Source organism: Rhinopithecus roxellana, chromosome 2 (assembly GCF_007565055.1).
Source record: "Rhinopithecus roxellana isolate Shanxi Qingling chromosome 2, ASM756505v1, whole genome shotgun sequence".
NCBI classification, from domain to species: domain Eukaryota; kingdom Metazoa; phylum Chordata; class Mammalia; order Primates; family Cercopithecidae; genus Rhinopithecus; species Rhinopithecus roxellana.
The window spans coordinates 95,309,718-95,336,537 of NC_044550.1; the positions used below are offsets into that span (position 1 = coordinate 95,309,718).

General features: G+C 45.4%; 1 protein-coding gene across 6 annotated transcripts in view; it reads right to left on the bottom strand.

Annotated features, from left to right (window-relative positions):
- The window catches only part of TMEM192 (transmembrane protein 192), a 52,868-nt gene extending 26,303 nt beyond the window's left edge, over nt 1-26,565 (bottom strand). For 2 of the 6 annotated variants that reach the window (XM_030918074.1, XM_030918093.1), the window contains exons 1-4: nt 26,399-26,565; nt 13,713-13,859; nt 11,722-11,986; nt 1,044-1,178 (exon numbers count right to left, since the gene is read on the bottom strand). In XM_030918074.1, coding sequence (XP_030773934.1) covers nt 1,044-1,178; nt 11,722-11,986; nt 13,713-13,859; nt 26,399-26,425 — 574 coding nt within the window. In that variant the 5' untranslated portion in view covers nt 26,426-26,565. Of the gene's footprint in view, nt 1-1,043; nt 1,179-11,721; nt 11,987-13,712; nt 13,860-25,179; nt 25,277-25,806; nt 25,964-26,398 lie in introns of those variants that run through there. The other 4 variants (XM_030918068.1, XM_030918079.1, XM_030918088.1 and 1 more) reach the window with 4 other exon arrangements.
- Between the last annotated feature and the right edge of the window lie 255 nt (nt 26,566-26,820).

The window sequence follows — 26,820 nt, forward strand, 5'->3', positions numbered from 1 at the left end:
TTTTTAGTAGAGACGGGGTTTCACCAGGTTAGCCAGGATGGTCTCGATCTCCTGACCTCATGATCCGCCCGCCTCGGCCTCCCAAAGTGCTGGGATTACAGGCTTGAGCCACCGTGCCCGGCCAAAATTTTGAAGAAAATTATGTTCTGTTCAATTCTGATCTTGTTGGTGCCTGTGGGACATGTGGATGAAAACTTCACTAAGCAGATGAATATATAAAATTTGGGACCAGGTGCGGTGGGTCATGCCTGTAATCCCAGCACTTTGGGAGGCCAAGGCGGGCAGATCACCTGAGGTCAGGAGTTAGACACCATCCTGGCTAATATGATGAAACCCCATCTCTATTAAAGTGGTAGCCTCCTAAAGTGCTAGGATTACAGACATGAGCCACTGTCCCTGGCCTATTTCTTAATTTTTAATTTTAAATGTCAAGCTGACATTTCAGCTGCCTTCAGAGAAGCGAAAGTTTGCGGATGTTTTTGCTGTTGTTGTCTTAGGAGACAGGGTCTTACTCTGTCACCCAGGCTGGAGTGCGGGCATGTGATCTCGGCTCATTGCAACCTCTGCCTCCCAGGCTCTAGTGATCCTCCCACTTTAGCCTCCCGAGGGGCTGGGACCACAACTTGTGCACCACCATACCTGGCTAATTTTTTGTATTTTTTGTAGAGACGGAGTTTCATCATGTTGCCCAGGCTGGTCTTGAACTCCAGAGCTCAAGTGATCCTCCTGCCTCAGTCTCCCAAAGTGTTGGGATTACAGGCTTGAACCACCTTTCCCAGCCCAAAAAGTACATGTCTTGTTTTAATGGAAAAGGTTCACTTGCGCTGACAAAAATTTATTAATGACACAATCTTAAAAGAATGGGGTCTCACAGGTGGTGGCTGTACCTTCCTGTTGGTTTGAAATTAAAGAAGCCTGCATGTGGTCACCACTCAGATACACAGAGAACTTCCTTGTCGCTAAGATAATGGGCTATACTTTAAACTGGGAGGAAAGGAAGCAGTTCGAGGTTCCTATAAGAACAGGCTCGTTGTAATTCTCACCTGTGTAAATGAGGAGACATATCAGGGAACAGATGAGTTCCAGGGCCAAGATGGCCAGAATGAGGTCAAGATACAATCTGCCGGGCTCTGGGAAGGAGTGCTGCATGCACAGTATGAGGAGAAGCACTGTGTTGCCTGAGGAAGAGAAACATAAAACACAGCGTGTGATGAGAAAGACATATATGGTCTTTGTCCAATAGATAGTTGGCCTTTGTCTGGTTCCTTATACAGAGCTCCTAAAACACTTGTTAATTTCCTGAGTGATCAGAGCCTTCAGAAATGAAGACCCAGGCCAGGTGCAGTGGCTCACACCTGTAATTTCAGCATTTTGTGAAGCCAAGGCAAGAGGATTGCTTGAGCCCAGGTGGTCAAGATCAGCTTAGGCAACATAGCAAGACCCCGTTATCTACAAAACAATATAAAAAATTAGCCAGGAATGGTGGCACACATCTGTAGTTCCAGCTACCTGGGAGGCTAAGGTGGGAGGATTGCTTGAGCCTGGGAGGTTGAGGCTGCAGTGAGCTGAGGTTGTGCCACTGCACTCCAGCCTGCGCAACAGAGCAAGACCCTATCGCAAACAAACAAACAAAAAAAACTAAAAAAAAAAAAAAAAAGAAAAGAAATGAAAGACCCAGAGAAAACTATTCTTATGCTTCGGTTTGATGAAGAATGGACAGCCATGTAGAAATGTGATTGGACAAAGTATGACCTAATGAGAATAGACTGAAGGGGGTAACCCACTAAGGCCTGTCTATTCAGATTCTTCTTGGCCTCTCTGTGTAGACTTCTCACCCCCAACCCTCCTGCCATATAGGGCAGGACCCCTGTGAAATAAGGGTCTTTAAGGGAAAAGGGTAAAGGGAGAAAGTGACCTTTCTAGATTTTATGGCCTGCTTTGGGAGAGAGGAATCTAGTTTCTACGGCCTGCCTTTGGGAAGAAGAGTTCTGGTTTCTATGACTGGCCAGGAGAGAAAGAAGGACAAGAAACAGGAGGGCAGGAAGGCAGAGAGACTTTGCTTCTGAGCCCCTTCCAATCTCCTTTAGTTTGGAGTACTCAGCATGCCAAAGCCCTGCACTTTGGAGTACGGTGTTCTGAATCCCAACAGGTATATTTGGTTTTTGTATAGAGTTCCTAAAACCCTTGGAATTTCCTGATAGAAGTGTCTTTTAGGCCGGGCGCAGTGGCTCAGGTCTGTAATCCTAACACTTTGGGAGGCCAAGGTGGGCGGATCACCTGAGGTTGGGAGTTTGAGACCAGCCTGACCAACATGGAGAAACCCTGTCTCTACTAAAAATACAAAATTAGCTGGGCGTGGTGGCACATGCCTGTAATCCTAGCTACTTGGGAGGCTGAGGCAGGAGAATCACTTGAACCCGGGGGGTGGAAGTTGCAGTGAGCTGAGATCGTGGCACTGCACTCCAGCCTGGGCAACAAGAGCAAAACTCCATCTCAAAAACAAAACAAAACAAAACAAAAACAAAAACAAAAACAAAAAAGGTATGGTGGTGGGACATGCCTGTAGTCCCAGCTACTTGAGAGTTTGAGGCAGGAGAACTGCTTGAACCCGGGAGGCAGAGGTTGCGGTGAGCCGAGATCGTGGCACTGCACTACAGCCTGGGCAACAAGAGCGAAATTCCATCTCAAAAAAACCAAAAAAACAAAAAAAAAAACAAAAAAGGCATGGTGGTGGGACATGCCTGTACTCCCAGCTACTTGAGAGTTTGAGGCAGGAGAATCGCTTGAACCCGGGAGGTGGAGGTTGCAGTGAGCCGAGATCACACCACTGCACTCCAGCCTGGTGACAGAGCAAGACTCCATTTCAAAAAAAAAAAAAATCTATTGAACAATGAGTTCTGATGAACTTCTGTGTTGCCGGGAGGGTGGTGCACCCCAACTCCATGTGGACAGAAGCTCCTGTACTTGGGACCCTGCTAGACCTCACGCAATGTACCTCTTCATCTGACTGTTCATCTATCTCCTTTATAACAAACCAGAAAACATAAGTGTTTCCCTGAGTTTTGTGAACCATTCTAGCAAATTACAGAACTCAAGAAGAGAGGGGCCAGGTGTGGTGGCTCACACCCGTAATCCCAACACTTTGGCAGGCCAAGGCAGGTGGATCACTTGAGGTCAGGAGTTCGAGAGCAGTATGGCCAACATGGCGAAACCCTGTCTCCACTAAAGATACAAAAATTAGCTGGTGTGGTGGTGCACATCTGTAATCCCAGCTACTTGGGAGGCTGACACAGGAGAATCACTTGATCCCGGAAGGTGGAGGTTGCAGTGAGCTGAGATCGCACCACTGCACTCCAGCCTGGGAGACAGAGAGATTCTGTCTCAAAAAAAAAAAAAAGAGGTCATAGAAACCCGAGTTTATAACTGGTACGTCAGAAGTATGGGAAGCATGGTCTTTCAACGGACATCTGAAATGGGGAGAGTCTTGTGGGATTGAGCCCTTTAATTTGTGGGATCTAAGACTATCTGCGGATAGATGGTGCTATAATTGGATTAAGTTGAAGAACACCCAGTTGGTGTCTGCTGGAGAACTGAATTAAACCGTTGTAGGGGAAACTCTACACATCTAGTTTAGTAAGAAGTATTCTGTGTAGGAACGTAGAAAAGCAGTTTTTTCAGACATGTTAGAGCTCAGCACTGACACCCACAAGGGCATACCTGCACGCAAAACTATTTATTCTTAGCAGCAAAGGAAGTTAAAGGATAAAAACAAAATACTGATAAATTTGGGGGAAAATGGAAAAAAAATCTACACATCTAAGAGTTAATAATGGCCCATAATACAAATATATAAAAACTTGAACTTTCTTAGAAACTTAGGAATGATTTTTTGCTTTATAGAATTATTAACAATTACTTCCTTTGGGTACCCAATGCAAATAAAAAGTGATGCCATTTTTAGAAGTTTGCATTTAAGACACAAAAAAGAAAAAAAAATGTTTGCATTAGAACAGTTCTTCAGGACCCACATGGTGGGAATCGTAGGAGTCCATTCTGGTCACCTCGTACAGCAACAGCAGAACTAAAGGATGATTAAGAGTGTGCCCATGATCCAGACTACCTGCATGAAAATCCAGGACAAGTTACCTAGTATTTCTGCTCTTCCAGTCCCCATCTAAAAAATGGAGATAACAGTACCTTCCTCAGAATGCTGGTCTTTTTTTTTTTTTTTTTTTTTTGAGTTGGAGTCTTGCTCTGCTGCCCAGGCTGGAGTGCAAAGGCACAATCTCAGCTCACTGTAACCTCCACCTCCCGGGTTCAAGCGATTCTCCTGCCTCAGCCTCCTGAGCAGCTGGGATTACAGGCGTGCACCATCATGTCCAGCTAATTTTTGTATTTTTAGTAGAAACCGGGTTTCACCATGTTAGCCAGGCTGGTCTTGAACTCCTGACCGCAAGTGATCTGCGAGCCTCGGCCTCCCAAAGTGCCTGGCCCACAGTGCTATTCTGGGGAGTGAGTTAATATGTGAAAAATTCTTAGAACAGTGCCTGGCCTGTAAATATTCAATAAGTATTACTTGTTTCCACCACCCACTCAGCATATCTATTACTTCCTTAAGAGGACCAGGACCATTTTAACCTCATTTTGCACTTTTATTCTGACAAATGTCAAAGAGAAGTTTAGGGGCAGACTCTGTAGCATCTTATCTCACAATTTTCTAAAACTTTTTAACATATTTATGTGAGTCTGATCCTGAGAAGGAAAATGCTTAATTTATCTTCTATTGCTTGACACAAATGAAATGATTGTGAGCCAAAGAGCCTTGCTGAAAGAACCCCCGATTCAAACTAACTACACAAGCCTAGGAGTTTGAGACTACAGTGAGCTATGACAACACAACTACAGCCTGGGCAACAGAGCGAGACCTTGTCTTTAAAACAAACAAACAAAACAAAAAACAAAACAAAAAAAGTTTTGACAAAATATCACTGAATTAAAAAAAAAAAAAAGTAACGACACAAAGTTACCAAGATAAATACAGGTGGTTTTTTTCTTTCTTTTTTTTTTTTTTTTTTGAGATGGAGTCTTGCTCTGTTACCAAGGCTGGAGTGCAGTGGCATAATCTCGGCTCACTGCAACCTCTGCCTCCCAGGTTCATGTGCTTCTCCTGCCTCAGCCTCCCAAGTAGCTGGGATTACAGGCATGTGCCACCACGCCCGGCTAATTTTTGTTTTTCGTAGAGACGGGGTTTCACCGTGTTGGTCAGGCTGGTCTCGAACTCTTGACCTCGTGATTCGCCTGCTTTGGACTCCCAAAGTGCTGGGATTACAGGTGTTAGCCACCCCGCTCGGCCAAAACAGTTTTACAACATTTAGGAACGAAATACACGCTAGGAAAAAAAAAACCTCTGCAGAGAAATGAAAAGAGTTTTCAAAGGATTTTAAAAGTACTGGGCAAATCCTATATACCAGCAAGTTCACAGTCTGGTGGGACAGCAATACTGAAATAAAACATTCCTTATAATGGTATGTGCTGTGGACATTACACAAGTACCCTCCTTGAAGAAGACCACCCCATATAATATCTTAGTTCAGACAAAAGTAACTTCACCTCTGGGTTACGACATCAACCTCCTTACCAGTTTTGTGCTAACCAAATACACTCTCCAGTTCTACAGTAATAGTCTAATAGCTGGCGTCTTTTTTTTTTTGAGACAGAGTCTTACTCTGTTGCCCAGGCTGGTGAGATCTCAGCTCACTGTAACCTCTGCCTCCCCAGTTCAAGCGATCCTTGGCCTCCCTAGTAGCTGGAATTACAGGCGCCTGCCACGCCACCATGCCCAGCTAATTTTTGTTATTTGTTTTGTTTTTTTTTGAGTTGGAGTTTTGCTCTTGTTGCCCAGGCGGGAGTGCAATGGCGCGATCTCAGCTTACTGTAACCTCCGCCTCCCAGGTTCAAGAGATTCTTCTGTTTCAGCCTCCTGAGTAGCTGAGATTACAGATACCAGCCACCATACCTGGCTAATTTTTTGTATTTTTAGTAGAGATGGAGTTTCACCATGTTGGCCAGACTGGTCTCGAACTCCTGACCTCAGGTGATCCGCCCACCTCGGCCTCCCAAAGTGCTGGGATTACAGGCATGAGCCATGGCACCTGGCCTAATTTTTGTATTTTTAACAGAGACAGGTTTTCACCATGTTGGCCAGGCTGGTCTGGAACCCCTGGCCTCAAGTGACCCGCCTGCCTTGGCCTCCCAAAGTGCTGGGATTACAGGAGTGAGCTACCGAGCCCGGCCTAGTTTAGTGTTTTTTAAATGGTTTTATAACCATAGATACAGTCTAAGTGTTTTTTGTTTTACGTCACTCACCATTTTAAAAAGATTCTAGGCTGGCGGTGGCTCCTGAGGTCAAAAGTTCGAGACCAGCCTGACCAACATGGAGAAACCCCATCTCTACTAAAAATACAAAATTAGCTGGGTGTGGTGGCGCATGCCTGTAATCCCAGCTACTTGGGAGGCTGAGGCAGAAGAATCGCTTGAACCGGGGAGGCAGCAGGTTGCGGTGAGCTGAGATCCTGCCATTGCACTCCAGCCTGGGCGACAGAGCGAGACTCTTTCTCAAAAAAAAAAAGCAAAAAGACAAAAAAACAAAGATCCTAGGCAGGTGCGGTGGCTCACGCCTGTAATCCCAGCACTTTGGGAGGTCAAGGCAGGTGGATCACTTGAGGTTGGGAGTTCAAGACCAGCCTGACCAACATGGTGAAACCCCATCTCTACTAAAAATACAAAATTAGCTGGGAGTGGTAGTGCATACTTGTAATCCCAGCCACTCGGGAAGCTGAGGCAGAAGAACTGCTTGAACCCAGGAAGTGGAGGCTGCAGTGAGCCAAGATGGCACCACTGCACTCCAGCCTGGGCAACAAGAGCGAAACTCAGTCTCAAAAAAAAAAAAAAAAAAAAAGATTCTAAGGTTAATGCTTGCTATTCATTAAGAATATTTGAGGCTGGACACGGTGGTTCACGCCTGTAATCCCAGCACTTTGGGAGGCCAAGGCGGGTGGATCAGAAGGTCAGGAGATCAAGACCATCCTGGCTAACACGGTGAAACACTGTCTCTACCAAAAATACAAAAAATTAGCCGGGTGTGGTGGTGGGTGCCTGTAGTCCCCCACCTACTCGGAGGCTACTCGGAGGCTGAGGCAGGAGGATGGCATGAACCTGGGAAGTGGAGCTTGCAGTGAGCCGAGATCGTGCCACTGCACTCCAGCCTGGGCGACAGAGCGAGACTCCATCCCAAAAAAAAAAAAAAAAAAGAATATTTGGAAGAAATAAGTTCCTGTGGGCTGGGCGGTCCTGTAATGACCAGAAACTGAGAACTACCACGCCTGGGCTCCAGTGTAGGATCTGCTGCCTCCTAGAAACGAAACCCATGATCTCACCCAGACCTGGACTCCTCCACTGTAAAACGGGAGAAATAATGCTTATCACACAGGGTTCTGGTAGGAAGCAATGAACTAACAATGCCTAAGTAGACATGTAGTAAATGCCATATATCATTATTATTAAAACAAGAATTCTGATTTTCAATTCCAGGCACATGCTATGCAGCCCCTCCTCCAAACAAAATTCACAGGGGACTTGAAGTCAGATGCTATGCTACAGGAGAGACCTAGCTGCTCTGGCTCACCCCAGGGCACCAGGCCCAGATATCAGTGAGGACTCCAGCAGGCATTTCTACAAGTCAACTAAGACAGTCTCGGGCCCTCCCAAAGAATGTGGGCCTCTGAGAACTCAAGGTGAGCAGGAAGGACACAATCACTATGCCCTCGGGTCCTACAATTCCTGCCAAGAATTCCTTCCAGAATTTACCTTCAAGAGCAGTTCCCTTGAACTGCACTTTGGCATGTCCTCAGCCTCTGGCTTCACACTTTGAGGCCCCAGAGAGACTGTTCGACTGGACCCATATGATGGGTTGAAGAAAATTACTATTTTCAGGGAAGGACCAAGTTTTCTTTTTTTCTTTTTTTTTTGTTTTTTTTTGTATTTTTTAGTAGAGACGGGGTTTCACCGTGTAGACCAGGATGGTCTCGATCTCCTGACCTCGTGATCCACCCGTCTCGGCCTCCCAAAGTGCTGGGATTACAGGCTTGAGCCACCACGCCCGGCCCCGAGTTTTCATTTCAATGTGAAAAAAGCCCCAAATATGTAACTTGGCTCTGTAACTAATAATATAATTGATTTTTTATTTTATTTTATTTTAAGATGGAGTCTCACTCTGTCGCTCAGGCTGGAATGCAATGGCGCCATCTTCACTCACTGCAACCTCCACCTCCCAGGTTCAAGCAATTCTCCTGCCTCAGCCTCCTGAGTAGCTGGGATTATAGGCACCCACCACCACCCCTAGTCATGCCCAGCTAATTTTTTTTTTTTTTTGTATTTTTAGTACAGACGGAGTTTCACCATGTTAGCCAGGCCTGTCTCGGACTCCTGACATCAGGTGATCCGCCTGCCTTGACCTCCCAAAGTGCTGGTATTACAGGTGTGAGCCACCACGCCTGGCCCAAATACATTTTGAACTCAAATATTAGGACGGGCACAGTAGCTCATGTCTGTAATGCCAGCACTATGGGAGGCTGAGGTGAGTGGATCACCTGAGGTCAGGAGTTCGAGACCCGCCTGGCCAACACGGTGAAGCCTCGTCTCTACTAAAAATACAAAAATTTGCTGTGCATGGTGGTGCATGACTGTAGTCCAGCCTGGGGAGGCTGAAGCAGGAGAATCAGTTGAACCTGGGAGGCAGAGGTTGCAGTGAGCTGAGTTCACACCACTGCACTCCAGCCTGGACAACAGAGCAAGACTCCCCATCTCAAAAAAAAAAAAAAAAAAAAAATATATATATATATATATATATGGATCTAAGGAAGGAGAACAGATAAATCAGGTAAATATTTTCACTTGGTAGGAAAGCAAAGCCCTTTCTCCCATCTCTACCCAAAAGTAAATAATTTTTTTTCTTCTCTGGAAAACAACAAAATATATCAGACTGAAGTTAATATTATCAGTACTGTTATCTTTAAGTCCTACATCTCCATAGATTTATCTTTTTTTTTTCTTTGCAAATAAGAAAAAATATTTTAAAAAATAGAAATAAGTACCTGCTCCATTCCTTTTGATTTTCTGGGTTTCACATGAGCCACATAAAAGTGACATCACCTGTGATTCTAAAGGTCCAAGTGTTCAGAAACAGATTATGATCACAGCTCACACGTTTAACAAGAATTTGAAACGCAGATTTTGGAAAGGTAAAGATCAAACAATCTCTTTGTGAGCTTCAAAAATACTATTTCCAGACCATCACTTGAGAAACTGAATATTATTTTGGTCACAGATCATATAAGATCTTTTGTAGTTTAAAAATAAGCTTTTTTCTTTTTGTTTTTAGTCTTTGTGTTACCCTGACATCTTCTGGCCAAAAGAGAGTGCTGCACATCCACAGCTGAACATTCTCAAGCTGGTTCTCACAAGCGGCATTCAAGAGCGGTCAGGATCACCCATCTCTATAAACTGCTTAGCCCTGTTATAGCATAGCCCTGCAGCTTCCACTGAGAATTTCACTGAGTAGATGAACTTGCAGTTTGCCCTTTAAGAAAATGCACTAACAGAACAGAAGAAAAATAAAAGCTAAATTCTGTAGAGTCTTTTTTTTTTTTTGGAGAAAAATCTTTAATTTGATTCAATTTTTTTCCTTTTTTTATAGAGGAGGGTATCACTCTTTCACCTAGACTGGAGTGTGGTGCATACTCATAGCTCACTGCAGCCTCAAACTCCTAGGCTCAAGTGGATCCTCCCACCTCAGCCTCCCAAGTAGCTAGGACTACAGGCACAGGCCACTACACATGACTAATTTATTTATTTTTATTTTATTTTATTTATTTATTTTGAGATGGAGATTTATTTATTTATTTGTTTATTTAGAGATGGAGTCTCACTCTGTCACCCAGGTTGGAGTGGCATGATCTCAGCTTAAGGCAAGCCTCCACTTCCTGGGTTCAAGCGATTCTCAGCCTCCCAAGTAGCTGGGATTACAGGTGCCTCCCACCACACCCAGCTAATTTTTCTATTTTTAGTAGAGACAGGGTTTCACCATGTTGACCATGCTGGTCTCAAACTCCTGACCTCAAGTAATCCTCCTGCCTCAGTCTCCCAAAGTGCTGAAGTGCTGGCATTACCAGCATGAGCCACCGTGCCCTGGCTTAATTTCTTTTAGACGGAGTTTTGCTCTTGTTACCCAGGCTGGAGTGCAATGGTACAATCTCAGCTCACTGCAACCTCCGCCTCTGGGATTCAACCAATTCCCCTGCCTCAGCCTCCCAAGTAGTTGGGATTATAGGCGCCCGCCACCACATTCAGCTAATTTTTGTATTTTTAGTAGAGACAGGGTTTCACCATGTTGGCCAGGCTGGTCTCGAACTCCTGACCTCAGGGAATCCACCCACCTTGGCCTCCCAAAGTGCTGGGATTATAGGCATGAGCCACCATGCCCAGCCAATTTTTTTTTTTTTTAAACTTAACTTGGGCCGGGCGCGGTGGCTCAAGTCTGTAATCCCAGCACTTTGGGAGGCCGAGACAGGCGGATCATGAGGTTAGGAGATTGAGACCGTCCTGGCTAACACGGTGAAACCCTGTCTCTACTAAAAAATACAAAAAACTAGCTGGGCGAGGTGGCGGGCACCTGTAGTCCCAGCTACTCGGGAGGCTGAGGCAGGAGAATGGTGTAAACCTGGGAGGCGGAGCTTGCAGTGAGCTGAGATCCGGCCACTGCACTCCAGCCTGGGTAACAGAGCAAGACTCCATCTCAAAAAAACAAACAAACAAACAAACAAAACAAAAAACACAAAAAAACATTAGCTGGGTGTGGTGGCACGCACCTGTAGTCTCAGCTACTCAGGAAGCTGAGGTAGAAGGATTGCTTAAGCCCAGGAATTCCAGGCTATAGTGAGCCATGAAGGTGCTGCCTTTCAGCCTGGGTGACAGAGCAAGGCCCTATCTCAGAAAAAATAAAATTAAATTAAAAAATTCCCTCTCCCTAACCTCAGAAATATCAAATAGCAACAGCATTTCTACCTTTATGAGATGAGTAAACCACCTGATAACATAAGAGGGTATAATTCCACATTTCACACATGCTATGAGGATACCATGTTCATAACAAATAACAGATTCAAATGAAAATTAACGCTGTATATTTCATAAGAAAAGCTTTTTTTTTTTTTTGAGATGGAGTCGCACTGTGTTGCCAGGCTGGAGTACAGTGGCACAATCTCAGCTCACTGCAACCTCTGACTCCCTGGTTCAAGTGATTCTCCTGCCTCAGCCTCCTGAGTAGCTGGGATTACAGGCACGTGCCACCATGCCCAGTTAATTTTTGCATTTTTGGTAGAGACCAGGTTTCACCATGTTGGCCAGGCTGGTCTCGATCTCCTGACCTCATGATCTGCCTGCCTCAGCATCCTAAAGTGCTGGGATTACAAGCGTGAGCCACCGCGCCCGGCCAAGAAAAGCTTTAAGACATTAAGGTGATCCAAATTTTAGTGGTTAGAACACACATTACCCTTACAAAAATGAGAGAATATATTTGATTCTAAAATCAAACTTCACATATTCTTTCTGCTGTCATTTTTGTCCCTCAAGCATCCAAGTAGCTGAGAGAAAACTGGGACGTACCAGAGGATTGTATCATTAACGCAAGTCTCTTGAGATGCCTTGTCGATCGATAGATCAAGTTATAGCCTCGGTTTCTGATTTTGCTGTGGTGATACTGGATGTAGCATTCAAGGAGTAAATGGAGAATCCACAAAATAACTTTCCCAAGGATTATAACCGTCTGAACTTTCAGTGGGTTTGTGTAATTTCCTGGGCACTTGTCCTCATTTGGATTAGGATAAGAACAAAGCACACCTGTTAAAAATGCTAAAATAACAAACACAAGCTGAGGGAAAGGAGAGTAGAAAGATTAATATTCAATATTTGTAATTAGGAAGCAATAACTACCATCCCAGCATACATTCTTATACCTACAGCTTCCCCTATCCATTTTTATAAATGAGTTTTTAAATGTATTTTCATTTTGTTTTGTTTAAATGTATTTTTGTTCTCTGTGTGAGATACAGTCGTGCCCTGTTGCCCAGGCTGGAGTACAGTGGTATCATCTCTGCTCACTGCAGCCTCAACCTCCTGGGCTCAAGAAATCCTCCTACCTCAGTCTCTGGAGTAGCTGGAACTACAGGCCCATGGCACCACACCTGGCCAATTTAAAAAAAAATTTTATAGAGACAGGTTCTTGCTATGGTACCCAGGCTGGTACAGAGTATGTTACACAAAAAGTAAAAGGAAAGAAGAAAAAGAGGTCACCATCTGGAAACCACAAGGTCACCCCTGCACATGGTGGTACCAAGAAGAAAGCACTTCAGCTGGGATCTGGGGATCAGGAAGCCATGGTGGAGCCACACCACAGCTACTAGTTCCCTCAAGGAAAGGGGATACCACCTCTCTCCCCAGTGATTCAGTTCTGAACTCAAGACTCCCACAGTGCGCTTCGCTGGACAGGAATCCCAGCTGCAGGGGAAGCTAGGAAATGTACTGGGGGAAATGGTCCCCGCAGACAGGCAAACCTATCAGTAGGAGGCTGAGCAAAGGCTGAGCAAGTCAATCAACTCCATTCACAGTCCTCATAAATACTCAAGGAGTGGTGAGAATGAGCCCTCTTAATTTTTCACACTGCAGCAGAGAACAACCATAACCCCCAGTGCTTCTGACTGCAATAATTGAAATGGAGGAACTGATTAAACAGACCGGCAGCGGAGTCACCACCAGTGAGGCCTGTGATAAGACTTTTCGCATATGTGCTTTTATAAACTCCAGATATTTGTAATTTTGTCATCATATAAAAATTGCACATATTATTCCACTGCAACTTGATTTGTCTGCTGAAACATTATTCCCCAGGTAAAAGTAAATTGATAAATTCCTGTGTCAACATATGTAGACTTTTCTGCATCTTTGTTGTAACTAAAAAAGTAATACATGCACATGGTTAAAAAATCAAGCAGTATTCAAAAGTAAACAGTAAATTATATTAGCGTCTCTTCCACCAAGACCCTCAGTCCTCATTTCAGAGGCAATAGGTCCATGAATGCTTCTAGAAATATCTATTATATACAGGAAAACAAGTGCACACCAGCCCTCTCAACTCCCCTTTTAAAAACTACAAATAGGAACATTCTGTACAAAAGGTTGAAAACTTGATTTTTTGTCACTCGACAATGTAATCATGAAGGCTATTCTATGTTAATACACTGTATACCTGTCTACCCCATTCTTAACAGTTGCATAGCATTTCCTTATATGAATGGGACACACTGTGTCCTCTGGATGCCAAGTAGTTTGTAGTCTCTTGATATGATAGACAACATGGCTATTATCAACAGTATCTTTACATGTATGCAAATAATATCCACAATGAATTATTTGAAGATGTAAGTAAAAGTGTATGTATTTTTTTTTTTTTTGCCCATGATACAGCCCTCAGGATATCCTAAAAACACGTGCCCTACGTTTTAAATGTTGATAGATATAGCACAACTGCCCTCTGAAACACTTGTATAATTTTTACAAACATCACCTCTGGATAGGTCCCCTTCTTCCAGCCAACTTACATGAATAAACCACAGAAGATTCACTATGATGACCGTAGGAAGAGGATGGAATCGAGGTCTAAAGTGAGCTTGTAATGAGTGATGTGGGAGAAGCTGGGCATCCAGAAGTGGGTCGTCTTCAATACTCTGGGTGATATCCAAGGAACCCTGGGGTGCAGAAAAACAGAAGCAAGCTATAATCACCACTTTCCAGATTATGTTTCTAAGACAAATCTCCTAAACTATAAAACTTTTAAACCATATACAAATTACAGGCAAGAGAACACATTCCCTACCTGAATCCAATTTTTTAAAATTAATTAATTTTTAAAAAACTGTAGAGACACGGTCTTGCTATGTTGCCCAGGCTGGTCTTGTTTGTTTGTGTTTTGTTTTTTGTTTTTGAGATAGTGTCTCACTCTGTCACCCAGGCTGGAGTGCAGTGGCGCAATCTGGGCTCACTGCAACCTCTGCCTCCCAGGTTCGAGCAATTCTCCTGCCTCAACCTCCTGAGTAGCTGGGACTACAGGTGTGCACCACCACACCCAGCTAATTTTTTTTTTTTTTTTTTTTTTTTTGAGACGGAGTTTCCCTCTTGTTGCCCAGGCTGGAGTGCAGTGGCACAATCTTGGCTCACCGCAACCTCTGCCTCCTGGGTTCAAGTGATTCTCCTGCCTCAGCCTCCTGGGTAGCTGGGATTACAGGCAGGTGCCACCATGCCCGGTTTATTTTTTATTTTTAGTAGAGACAGGGTTTCTCCATGTTGGTCAGGCTGGTCGCAAACTCCCGACCTTAGGTGATCTGCCTGCTTCGGTCTCCCAAAGTGCTGAGATTACAAGCATGAGCCACACACCCTGCTAATTTTTGTATTTTTAGTAGATACGGGGTTTCACTATGTTGGCCAGGCTGGTCTCAAACTCCTGACCTCAGGTCATCCACCCACCTCAGCCTCCCAAAGCGGTGGGATTACAGGTATCAGTCACAGCGCCCAGCCCCAGGCTGGTCTTGAACTCTTGGGGGCAAGTGATCCTTCCATCTTAGCCTCCCAAATTGCTGGGATTACAAGTGCGAGACACTACACCCAGCCTAAAGCCAATTTAAAAAAATACTCTCCTATAAATAACTACTATATACATCTTGGTAAAACAAGTTTTAAAATGGGTAGAGGAAATCTTAATTATATCTTCATCTCATAAACAAGGTAATATGTAATGAGATTTAAGCAAATCATTTCTCTTCAAGCCTTAAAAACATACATATTGATTTATTTAACATTACCTATATTGTTGAAATAATTACATACAGTTGCAATCTTTTTTTTTTTTTTTTTTTTTTTTAGACGAAGTCTTACTTTGTTGCCCAGGTTGGAGTGCAGTGGTGCAATCTCAGCTCACTGCAACCTCCATCTTCCAGGTTCAAGTGATTCTCCTGCCTCAGCCTCCTGAGTAGCTGGGATTACAGGCACCTGCCACCAGAGTCAGCTAATTTTTTTGTATTTTTAGTAGATAGGGTTTCATCATGTTGGCCAGGCTGGTCTTGAACTCCTGACCTCAAGTGATTCCCCTGCCTCGGCCTCACAAAGTGCTGGGATTACAGGTGTGAGCCACTGCACCCAGTCCAGTTACAATTTTTAAAATAAGTTTTATTATGTCTATTTAAGGTATATAACACATTATGGGATACATACAGAGAGTAAAAAGGTTACTATAGTGGAACAAATTAACATATCCAACATCTCACATGGTTATCCACTATCTGTGTTTGTGGCAACAGCAGCTAAAGTCTACTCACTAAGCATGGATCCCACATACAGTACAATTTTATTCCCTATAGTCCTCATGTTGTACATAACTCCAGTAGACTTGCTCATCCTGCATATCTGCTACTTTGTATCCTCTGATCTACATCCCCCATTTCTTTCCTGGACCCGCTGCCCAAGAGCTGCAGTTCTTAAACTGTCTCTGGTGGTTCCACAACATTTTGAAAAGTTGATGGATGCTTTATTAAGAGTTCTTAAAACAAACTGTCCATTATGATAGAAATAGAATGGAAATGGATCACCCGGATTGGCCCTTGAGGAAACTTAGTTTGTAGATACCAGACTCTCAGTGAAAGCAACTAGAGTTGTAATGTCACCAAAGTACCCAACAAAGACTTAGTGCGTGGAGGCTGTCACCTAAAAATTTCAGCAAGTCACGTTTAAAGGTATGGTTTTGACAGGAACAGTTCTTCCAGGTCTCTGCTGCATGAAAATGAACCACAACAATCTCTCAGTCTCAGACCCTTTCTCTAAACTATTATGTGTAACACTGTGCCTGGGGTAAAAGAACATAATGTGATTACATTTTCATTGGGGGAGGAGGTAAGAGATAAAGACATGAAGAACTAAACAATATGAGAATACACAATAGAATATAGTGCACAGAGATCTAATGACAGCATAGCAATTATAGTTAACAATACTGCATTGTAGGGCTAGGTGAAGTGGCTTATGCCTGTAATCCCAGCACTTTGGGAGGCTGAGGTGGGCGGATCACCTGAGGTCAGGAGTTCGAGACCAGCCTGGCCAACATGGTAAAACCCTGTCTCTACTAAAAATATAAAAAAATTAGCCAGGTGTGGTAGCACGCGCCTGTAATTCCAGCTACTCGAGAGGCTGAGGCAGGAGAATCGCTTGGACCCAGGAGGTGGAGGTTGCAGTGAGCCGAGATTGCGCCACTGCACTCCAGCCTGGGCAACAGAGCAAGACTTCGTCTTAAAAATATGGATATATACTACATTGTATATACTTTTAATTTGCTAAGAGTGTAGATCTTAAGTGTTCTCACCACATGTTAAAAAAAAAGAAAAAAGAATATGGTGCATGGGAAGTACATAATAAGTCAGCAAATGAAAAGCACAGAAGACAATGACAAAAAATTCAGGTCAGTTAATTGCACTACAATGAGACGGAAATGAAGGATTCACCAATAGGATTTGGCTACATAGAATGAGAGCTCTTTATTTTGGAAGAAGTAGGGAGTAGGAACAATTATGTAAGGGATGGCTGTTGGTTGCTAAGATTACAAAGATAAGGACAGTAATCTGGGGTGTAAACTAGCTCTGGAGTGAGCGCCTCGATTAGTAGCAGGTATTCAATACTGCTCTGCAACTGTTTTCGTTGTTGTTGTTTGGTTTGTTTGTTTAGTTTTTTTTTTTTTTTTGAGATGGAGTCTTGCTCTGTCGCCCAGGCTGGAGTGCACTGGCTCAATCTCAGCTCATTGCAACTTCTGCCTCCTGGGTTCAAGTGATTCTCCTGTCTCAGCCTCCTGGGTAGCTAGGATTAAAGGCAAGCGCCACCATGCCTGGCTAATTTTTGTATTTTTAGTAGAGATGGGGGTTTCGCCATGTTAGCCAAACTGGTCTCGAACTCCCGACCTCAGGTGATCCATCTGCCTTGGCCTCCCAAAGTGCTGGGATTACAGGCATGAGCCACCATGCCTGGCTAACTCTTTTATTCAATGCCTAGACTGCTTCCTGTTTAGTTTACCATAACTCATGGTACGGTTCAGATTACTCCTGTTCTCTTCATGACCCCTCTGCCTCTAGCTCATTCTCAGTCAGCAGATGTTGGAGCCTTGAGATCTACTCTTCCCTTAGCTAACGTCTATGCATTCTTTCATGCTCGGAAGGGGCAATTCCCACCACATGGCCTTTCTAGATACCCCTAATCTGGACTGTGCCACCTCCATGTTTTTCAAAGCATTCTGTGCTTGCCTCTTCTATCACAGTATCCTGTGATGGTCTCTTACTTATCTCTTCCTCACTAGACTTCATTGGACCCATTAACTTTACACCTCTTGCCTTTGTAATCCCAGCACTCAACACTGTCTCATGGTTGTCACTCAGCAAACATTTGCTAGATGAATGAATGAGTGCCCCAAACCTGTCTCCGCAGTATTTTCTAACTCAATTATGATCATCATCAAAGACCTGGGCTAATCAGAAGAGATTATCAGGACATACAGGGGATCAACTGTGACTAAAGGCAGTAAGAGCTTTGGTTAAGGGCAGGCTCCTAAGGGCAAACTGCCTGGATTCAAGCACACAAGTTCTACTGCTTTCTAGCTGAGAGCAAGTTACTTCACCTCTCATGCCTCAGTTTCCCCATCTAAAAAGGAGACTAACAATAGTACCTGCTTTGTAGCTCTGTCAGGAATACTAAATGAGTCACTGCACATGCAAGTCCTCATAACACTGCTTGACACACAGAGAGCTTTCAATAAGTCTTAGCCAGTATTATTTATTAACTCTTTTCTCTTTTTAATATTTTTTAAATTTTTTTTTTTTTTTTTTTTTTTGAGACGGTGTCTGGCTCTGTCGCCCAGGCTGGAGTGCAGTGGCCAGATCTCAGCTCACTGCAAGCTCCGCCTCCCGGGTTTATGCCATTCTCCTGCCTCAGCCTCCGGAGTAGCTGGGACTACAGGCGCCTGCCACCTCGCCCGGCTAGTTTTTTGTATTTTTTAAGTAGAGACGGGGTTTCACCATGTTAGCTAGGATGGTCTCAATCTCCTGACCTCGTGATCCACCCGTCTCAGCCTCCCAAAGTGCTGGGATTACAGGCTTGAGCCACCGCACCCTGCCTATTTTTTAAATTTTAAAATAAAAATCAACAGGGTCTCACTATGTTGGCCAGGTTGGTCTTGAACTCTTGGCCTCAAGCAATCCTCCCAAGTGGACTCCCAATGTGCTAAGATTACAGGTGTGAGCCATCACGCCTGGCTTTTTTATTAACTTACTTTTGACTTGCACCTTGCTATGGTCTAAATGTTGGTGTCCCCCAATAGTCCCCTGCTTTCCTTTGGGAAGTAATTAAGCCATGAGGGTTCCTCGCTTATAAATGAGATCAGTGCCCTTATAAAAGAGGCTCAAATGAGCTCCCTTCCACCTTCCACTGCGTGAGGATGCAGCAAAAAGGCGCCATCTTTGAAGCAGAGAGCAACCCCTCCTCAGGGCTCTTGGCACCTTGATCTTGGACTTCCTGAATCTGTGGCTGCCTTAATCTTGGAATTCCTGTCCTCTAGAACTGTGGGCAATACATTTGTATTTGTAAATTACTCCATTTGTATTTTATTATAGCAACCCAAACAAAGACACTACCCCTATAATCATTACCATTCTATCCACTCAGTGCTGGGGCATGATAAAAAGAGAAAAAATCAGGCTGGGCGCGGTGGCTCAAGCCTGTAATCCCAGCACTTTGGGAGGCCGAGACGGGCGGATCACAAGGTCAGGAGATCGAGACCATCCCGGCTAACACGGTGAAACCCCGTCTCTACTAAAAAATACAAAAAAACTAGCCGGGCGAGGTGGAGGGCGCCTGTAGTCCCAGCTACTCAGGAGGCTGAGGCAGGAGAATGGCATGAACCCGGGAGGCGGAGCTTGCAGTGAACTGAGATCCAGCCACTGCACTCCAGGCTGGGCGACAGAGCGAGACTCCGTCTAAAAAAAAAAAAAAAAAAGAAAAAATCATTACTATTCTAACTCCTAAACCTGTTATTTGCTCTCTATTTTCTTTTTTTTTTTTTTTTTTTTTTTTTTTTTTTTTTTTTTTTTTTTTGAGGCGGAGTCTCGCTCTGTCGCCCGGACTGGAGTGCGGTGGCCAGATCTCAGCTCACTGCAAGCTCCGCCTCCCGGGTTTACGCCATTCTCCTGCCTCAGCCTCCCGAGTAGCTGGGACTACAGGCGCCCGCCACCTCGCCCAGCTAGTTTTTTTGTATTTTTAGTAGAGACGGGGTTTCACCGTGTTAGCCAGGATGGTCTCGATCTCCTGACCTCGTGATTCGCCCGTCTCGGCCTCCCAAAGTGCTGGGATTACAGGCTTGAGCCACCGCGCCCGGCCTCTCTATTTTCACTATTTTAGTCCAGGCCCTCCCATTTCTCTTGGCCTTTTACTGGAAGTTTCCAGTCTCCTGGTCTTGGCAATCTCTTTCACTGCTGTCAGAATTCTTCCAAGACAAACATTGTTTCTCTCCTCAAAAACTTTGGGTAGCTCCCTGTGATGGTCACTATTAGGAGTCAAATGGATGGTAAAGTATTGTGTGTGAGGAGCCAAACATTTGAGTCAGTGGACTGGGAGAGGAAGACCCACCCTCAATATGGGCGAGCACCATCCAATCAGCTGCCAATGCAGCTAGAACAAAGCACAGAATAGGGGTATAAGCAGCCTGCTGTCTTCTGGCTCTTTCTTTCCTGCGTCGGACGCTTGCTTCCTTTCTTCCTGCCTTTGGACATCAGACTCCAGATTCTTCCGCCTTCGGACTCTGAAGCCTGCACCAGCAGCTTGCCTGGGGCTCTCAGGCCTTCGGCTGCGGATGGAAGGCTGTGCTGTTGGCTTCCCTGGTTTTGAGGCTTTGGGGCTTAGACTGAGCCACTATCTCCTTCCCTTTCCCCAGCTTGCAGGTGGCCTATCATGGGACTTCACTGTGTAATCTTGTGAGCTAATTCTCCCTAATAAACCCCCTTTTTATATATACATATATCCTGTTGGTTCTGTCCCTCTGGATTATCCTGATACAATCCCCAAATCCTCAAGACAAAGTCCAAATTCTTAGTCTATCGCTTTACAATCTGTCCCCAAGTTACTTCTCAGGACTTTTTTTTCTTTTTTTTTGAGACAGAGTCTTGCTCTGTCCCCCAGGCTGGAGTGCAACGGCATGATCTCAGCTCACTGCAACCTCTGCCTCCTGGGTTCAAACAATTCTCCTGCCTCAGCCTCCCAAGTAGCTGGAATTACAAGCGCCTGACACCTTGTCCAGCTAGTTTTTGTATTTTTAAGAGACAGGGTTTCGTCATGTTGGCCATGCTGGTCTCGAACTCCTGACCTCAAGTGATCCGCCCTCCTCAGCCTCCCAAAGTGCTGGGATTACAGGTGTGAGCCACTGTGCCCAACATTTTTTTTTTTTTTTAAACAGGGTCTCACTCTGTCACCCAGGCTGGAGAACAGTGGCACGATCTCGGCTCACTGCAGCCTCTGTGCCCCCCTCCCCAGGCTCAAGAGCTCCTCCTACCTCAGCCTCATGAGTAGCTGGGACCACAAGCACACTCCACTATGCTCGGCTAATTTTTGTATTTTTAGTAGAGACAGGATTTCACCATGTTGCCCAGGCTGGTCTTGAACTCCTGAACTCAAGCAATCCACCCACCTTGGCCTCCCAGCTCATGCTGCGATTACAGGCCTGAGCCACTGCGCCTGGCCAAGGATTTGCCTCTCACCATTTCCCTCCCTCCTGGTGCTGGCTGCTTATGATACCCATCTTTCACGAAACACTTTCCATCTCTACACCAGCTCTACTTGTTCTTCCCCGACCTGTCAAACGCTTGTCCCAGCAAAACCGCCTTCTCCGTGATGCCATTTTAGCATTCCCAGCCCCAGCACCATTCCTACTGCACTCTTAATCTGACATTGTAGTTTTCATCTATACAAGTTTGAGCTGGGTCTACTTTGTATCTTCCATGTCTCTATTTAACTTCTAAATATATAGAAGACATGTATGATAATATTTAATGTTCACATGCTATTTCTAGCATATGTCATATCTGAACTAGACTCAATACAGCTCACAGTTTCCTGCCTCTTGGCATGCTTTGTCATTTTTTACTGGATGCCAGATATTGCAAATTTTACCTCTGTGGGTGCTGGACATTTTCTGTATTCCTTTTTTTTTTTTTTTTTTTTTTTGAGACAGAGTCTCGCTCTGTCGCCCGGGCTGGAGTGCAGTGGCCGGATCTCAGCTCACTGCAAGCTCTGCCTCCCGGGTTCACGCCATTCTCCTGCCTCAGCCTCCCGAGTAGCTGGGACTACAGGCGCCCGCTGCCTCACCCGGCTAGATTTTTGTATTTTTTAGTAGAGACGGGGTTTCACCGTGTTAGCCAGGATGGTCTCCATCTCCTGACTTCGTGATCCGCCCGTCTCGGCCTCCCAAAGTGCTGGGATTACAGGCTTGAGCCACCGCGCCCGGCCCCCCTTTTTTTTTTGAGACAGAGTCTCGCTCTGTCACCCCGGCTGGAGTGCAGTGGTGCGATCTTGGCTCACTGCAAGCTCCGCCTCCCGGGTTCATGCCATTCTCCTGCCTCAGCCTCCCAAGTAGCTGGGACTACAGGTGCCCGCCACCACGCCCAGCTAATTTTTTGTATTTTTAGTAGAGACGGGGTTTCACCGTGTTAATCAGGATGGTCTCGATCTCCTGACATCGTGATCTGCCCGCCTTGGCCTCCCAAAGTGCTGGGATTACGGGCGTGAGCCACCTCCCCCGGCCATTTTCTGTATTCCTATATTTGTGAACTTTGTTATGGAGTGCAGTGAAGTCACTTGGAAACAGTCTTGCTGTTAAGAATTTAGGTGGGCTTCATCTAAGGTTAATTATACTCCACTACTGAGGCAAGACCTTTCTGAGTCCTCTACCTATATGCTCTGTGAATTATGAGGGTTCTGTCTGGCTGGTCGGTGAAATAGGCAGTATTCTTGGCCCTGTATTGAGAAACTGTTCCTTCCAATCCTTTTTTTTTTTTTTTTGTCTTTTTTTTTTTTTTTTTTCTTTTTTTTTTTTTCCTTTTTGTGGAGAACGGGGTCTCGCTGTATTACCCAGGCAGGTCTCGAACTCCTGGGCTCAAGCTATCCTCCCGCCTCTGCCTCCCTGAGTGCTGGGATTACAGGCGTGAGCCACCGCGCCCGGCCCCTTCCAATCCTTTTAGGTGGTTCTTTACGAGGCCTCCAAGAGCTTCCTCATGCCCTGATTAGCACTCTACTGGATGCCTAGTAGGGGTGGGGGTAGGGGCTCCCCTGCAGACCTTCAGTTTCCCTCTTTGTAGCTCTCTCCTCTCTGGGTGCTCTGTCTTGTGACCTCTAGTTACTTCGGACTCCTAGGTCCTCAACTCAAGAGGTCTGCTGGGCTCTGCCTGCCTTCCCCCTTCCTTGTCACAGCCTGCACACTCTTTCAAGGCAGTAAGCCGGGGCAGTGATAGGGTTCATAGCATTTGTTTCCCATCTCTGAGATTGCTTACCCTTCGTTGTCTGATGTCCGGTATCTCACAAAGTGTTGTATCATATGTTATATCTAGTTTTTCGGTTGTTTCAGGCAGAATGGTAGATCTATTCCCAGTTACTCCATGTTGGCTGGGAATGGAAGTCCCTATTGAACTCTGTTACATCTGTATTATAACCTACCATATTAAGCACACGGCATTGAAATTGTCAGAATAAAATGTGCTTTACAAGGGCAGAGACTCTTTTATATTATGCTTTGTGCTTTTAACACTTGATACATAGCAGGTGCTAAAGTGTTCAATATGCGTGTTGAGAGAATGAAAGACTGCTCAACTTCCTTGTATGCTTCAGACCTGGGACATTTTTATTTATCTATTTATTTATTATTTATTTATTTACTTTTGAGACAGAATTTCACTCTTGTTGCCCAGGTTGGAGTGCAATGATGTGATCTTGGCTCACTGCAACCTCTGCCTCCCAGGTTCAAGCGATTCTCCTGCCTCAGCCTCCCGACAGGTTGAGATTAAAGGCATGTGCCACCACACCCGGGTCATTTTTGTATGTTTAGTAGGTACTGGGTTTCGCCATGTTGGCCAGGCTGGTCTCAAACTGCTGACCTCAGGTGATCTGCCCACCTCAGCCTCCCAAAGTGCTGGGATTACAGGCGTGAGGCACCGCGCCCAGCCAGACCTGGGACCTTTAAACAAAGCTAGCATTGAAACCTTCACTATAAGACAATAATCTACTTTATCTCCTACTATGTTACTTTCATGCACCTTCTTCTCTCGCTTAAATGAGCTTTCCATAGAATCCTACAAATATGCTCCCCCTATCTTTTTCAGAATTCTATGCATCTTTCAAGGTCTTAACCAAGTTTATGTTCTCTATAAAACTGGCCCTGTTAAGTGTTTTCCTTCTGCTTTAAACTCCTATAAAACATATTGTCCATAATACTCATTTGGAATATTTCCTACGCTGCCTTATATTGTTTTCCTTTTCATGTATCTTTTTTTTCCTAACTACATGAAGGAGTTGGGGACTATACTATGGTTCTTCTCTATGTCACTAAGGAGTATTTACTTTCCAATGAATCCTATAGGAAATATGCAGCATAACCATATAAACAGCACCCAGTCATTCTATGAACTTACCATCTGCAAGTGAAGGCTGAGGGGAAGAGGACTCCTGAAGCCAAATGTTTTTTTCATTTCCATTATTAACTACACATATCCATTGTTTTTGCCCACATGGTACCTCTTCCCTCTTCTGTGACAATAACCCTATTTCCTTTGAGGACCCACTGTCTACTTCTGCATTAAGTCTTAGTGGAAACATCCTTCAATACCCTTCCTCCTCCTCTGGTCTAGGAGTGGTCATGGAACGAAAAACAGTTGGGTGAATCCAACTCTTTCCATGAGCAGTAAAAGAAAGATCATGAGGCCAGGTGCAGTGGCTCACGCCTGTAATCCCAGCACTTTGGGAGGTCAAGGCAGGTGGATCACCTGAGGTCGGGAGTTCAAGACCAGCCTGACCAAAATGGAGAAACCCTGTCTCTACTAAAAATACAAAATTAGCCAGGTATGGTGGTGCATGCCCGTAATCCCAGCTACTTGGGAGGCTGAGGCAGGAGAATCGCTTGAACCCGGGAGGCGGAAGTTGCAGTGAGCCGAGATCGCACCATTGCACTCCAACCTGGGCAACAAGGGCGAAACTCCATACAAAAAAAGAAGAAAGATCATGGTTTAGGCAGATTCATTCCAGGGTAGACTCTGAAAAGGACTCCTGTCATTTCAATGCCCTGAGATGCCCTTGTTTGGGTCCTTTCAGAGGCCTTGGCATATACTCACCCTATAGCCTTTCAAATAAATCCTTTTCTTAAATTAGTCAGAGTTGGTTTCACTGCCTGCAAACAATGAATTCTTACTAACATAGTCTTTGACTCAACTCATTTAAGTGTCTGTAACTAAGGCATGGTCCAGAATTTTTAGCTTTTCCCTGAAGGCTAGAAATCATGTCTACGAAATACCAAAAGCAGGCAACTTACTCAGATCTAAAGTGACTCCAATATGTGGTTGGTGGCAAAACATTAATCTCTAATTAATTTTTATTTATTTTTATTTTTGAGACAGAGTCTCGCTCTGTCGCTCTGTTGCCCCGGCTGGAATGCAGTGATGCGATCTTGGCTTACTGCAATCTCTGCCTTCTGGGTTCAAGGATTCTCCTGCCTCCCCAGTATCTGGGATTACAGGCCCCCCCCCACCACACCTGGCTAATTTTTGTATTTTTAGTGGAGACGGGGTTTTGCCATGTTGGTCAGACTGGTCTCAAACTCCTGACCTCAGGTAATCTACCTGCCTCAGCCTCTCAAAGTGCTGGGATCACAGGCATGAGTCTCCCAGACCGCCCCCAGTCCCCAGATCCAAGAACCCTAGAGCAGCTTAGCATCAACCAAGAAGCACTTACTGCATGTGTTTTTCTAAGAGTCTCTCGTTTTCCTCTTATGTATTCGTTTTTTTCCATACATTGTCAGCTCATGAAGCTCAGCCTTAAAAACTAAGAAACAATGAATTTTGCTTTAAATATATATGAGTCTCAAATCTACTTACAGGTCTCACAGTTAATTTTCCATTTTCTCAACTGGAAAAAATAGAAAATTTTAGTTTCATTAGAAATTGTTTGGTCTTTATTTCATCAAGATTATTTAACCATGGTCACTGCACAAGAATCTAAGCTACCGTAGTGCTGGAACTGTTTCGTGTTTCTCTTCCTTTTCCTGATGCAGTTCATTCAGTGATAGCATCACAGTAATATTCCTACTAATTTATTAACCCAAATTAGTGCTTTAATGTAACTGTCAACTTTGCCTTTCTCAAGAGGAAAAATTTTATTACTTTCCAGTGGAAACTCCAGTTAATTCTGGGCATACATACATGTTTCCCCTAAAAACACCTTATGATACTGAAGCAAAGAAATAAGATTTTTGTAATTATGCTACTATTCTGTACTATACACGCTGTAAACTAGGCCACTGGTTTTTTTTGGTAATCTGGTTTGAGTCTATCAAAGATTTAAAAACCTCTGCATTCCTACCATGCTAGATGCAAAACAGCACATGACACTGTTTTTCTCTCGTATGAGTTTTCAGGCGATGATAGCGACAGGTCTGCGGGACGCTGGCGCCCGGCCCGAGCGTCGCTGTCACTCCAAGTCCACAGCCTCTAGAGCCAAGGCAAGGGACCCCACTAGGAAGGGAGATTCGCCCCCTGCGCCCCTGGGGCGTCCAAGCGGAACCCAGTGGCCCGGCTCCCAGAGACTCGCGGGGAGGAAAGGCTGTCAGGCCAGGCGCGCATCACGTGAAGCTGCAAGTTCCGGGATCAAAGACGTACCCCGCACGTGGGCTGGGCGCCAGCCTGGGACCCCCGCAGCCGCGCGCCCACCGCTTAGGAGCCCACCCCAGCCTCCACCAGTAAAATTAGCCCAGAGTTAGCGTGTCGCGGATCCCAAAGGCGCCGGCGCCCTCCCACAGCCCCGCGCCCAGGCCTCCCCGGCACAGGCGGCGCCCCCTCCGGCCGCGGCCGCACTCGCCAAGGGTGGCTTCCCTCTCTGAGTCTCCGCCCCGTGCGCCCCGGCACAGGAAAAAGGGGATTCCGGGGCCAGCCGCCCGCCACCTCCGTGCACTCACGTCCTCCATCCTGCCCCCCGCCGCCATTTCCCGACGCCGGAGGCCGAAGCCCCGGTCAGCCCGACCTCTCCACCGGGACTTGGAAGCCTCTGGCCGCGAAAATTGCCACCTTCTGGGACCTGCCAGGCCCCGCCCCAGACACACCCCCTCCTGCGTCCGCCCCGCCTCCGGCTGGCCCATCCCCGCCCCCTTAGCTCCGATTGGCTGAAATGGCGGGAGGGGCGTGCCGGCCCAGAAGACCTGGACTGTGGGTGGTGCCTACCGCCTGAACCGCTTCGGTTCCCGGGGCTTCTGGCCGCAGCCGCTTGGTGAGCTCTTACCCAGAGACCTGGGCATTAAAGGATGCCTTCCTAGTCCAATAATTTAACTATTTTCGGGCTCCACTTGCATATTTTAAGAACATTAACTTTTTTCGTTCTTGC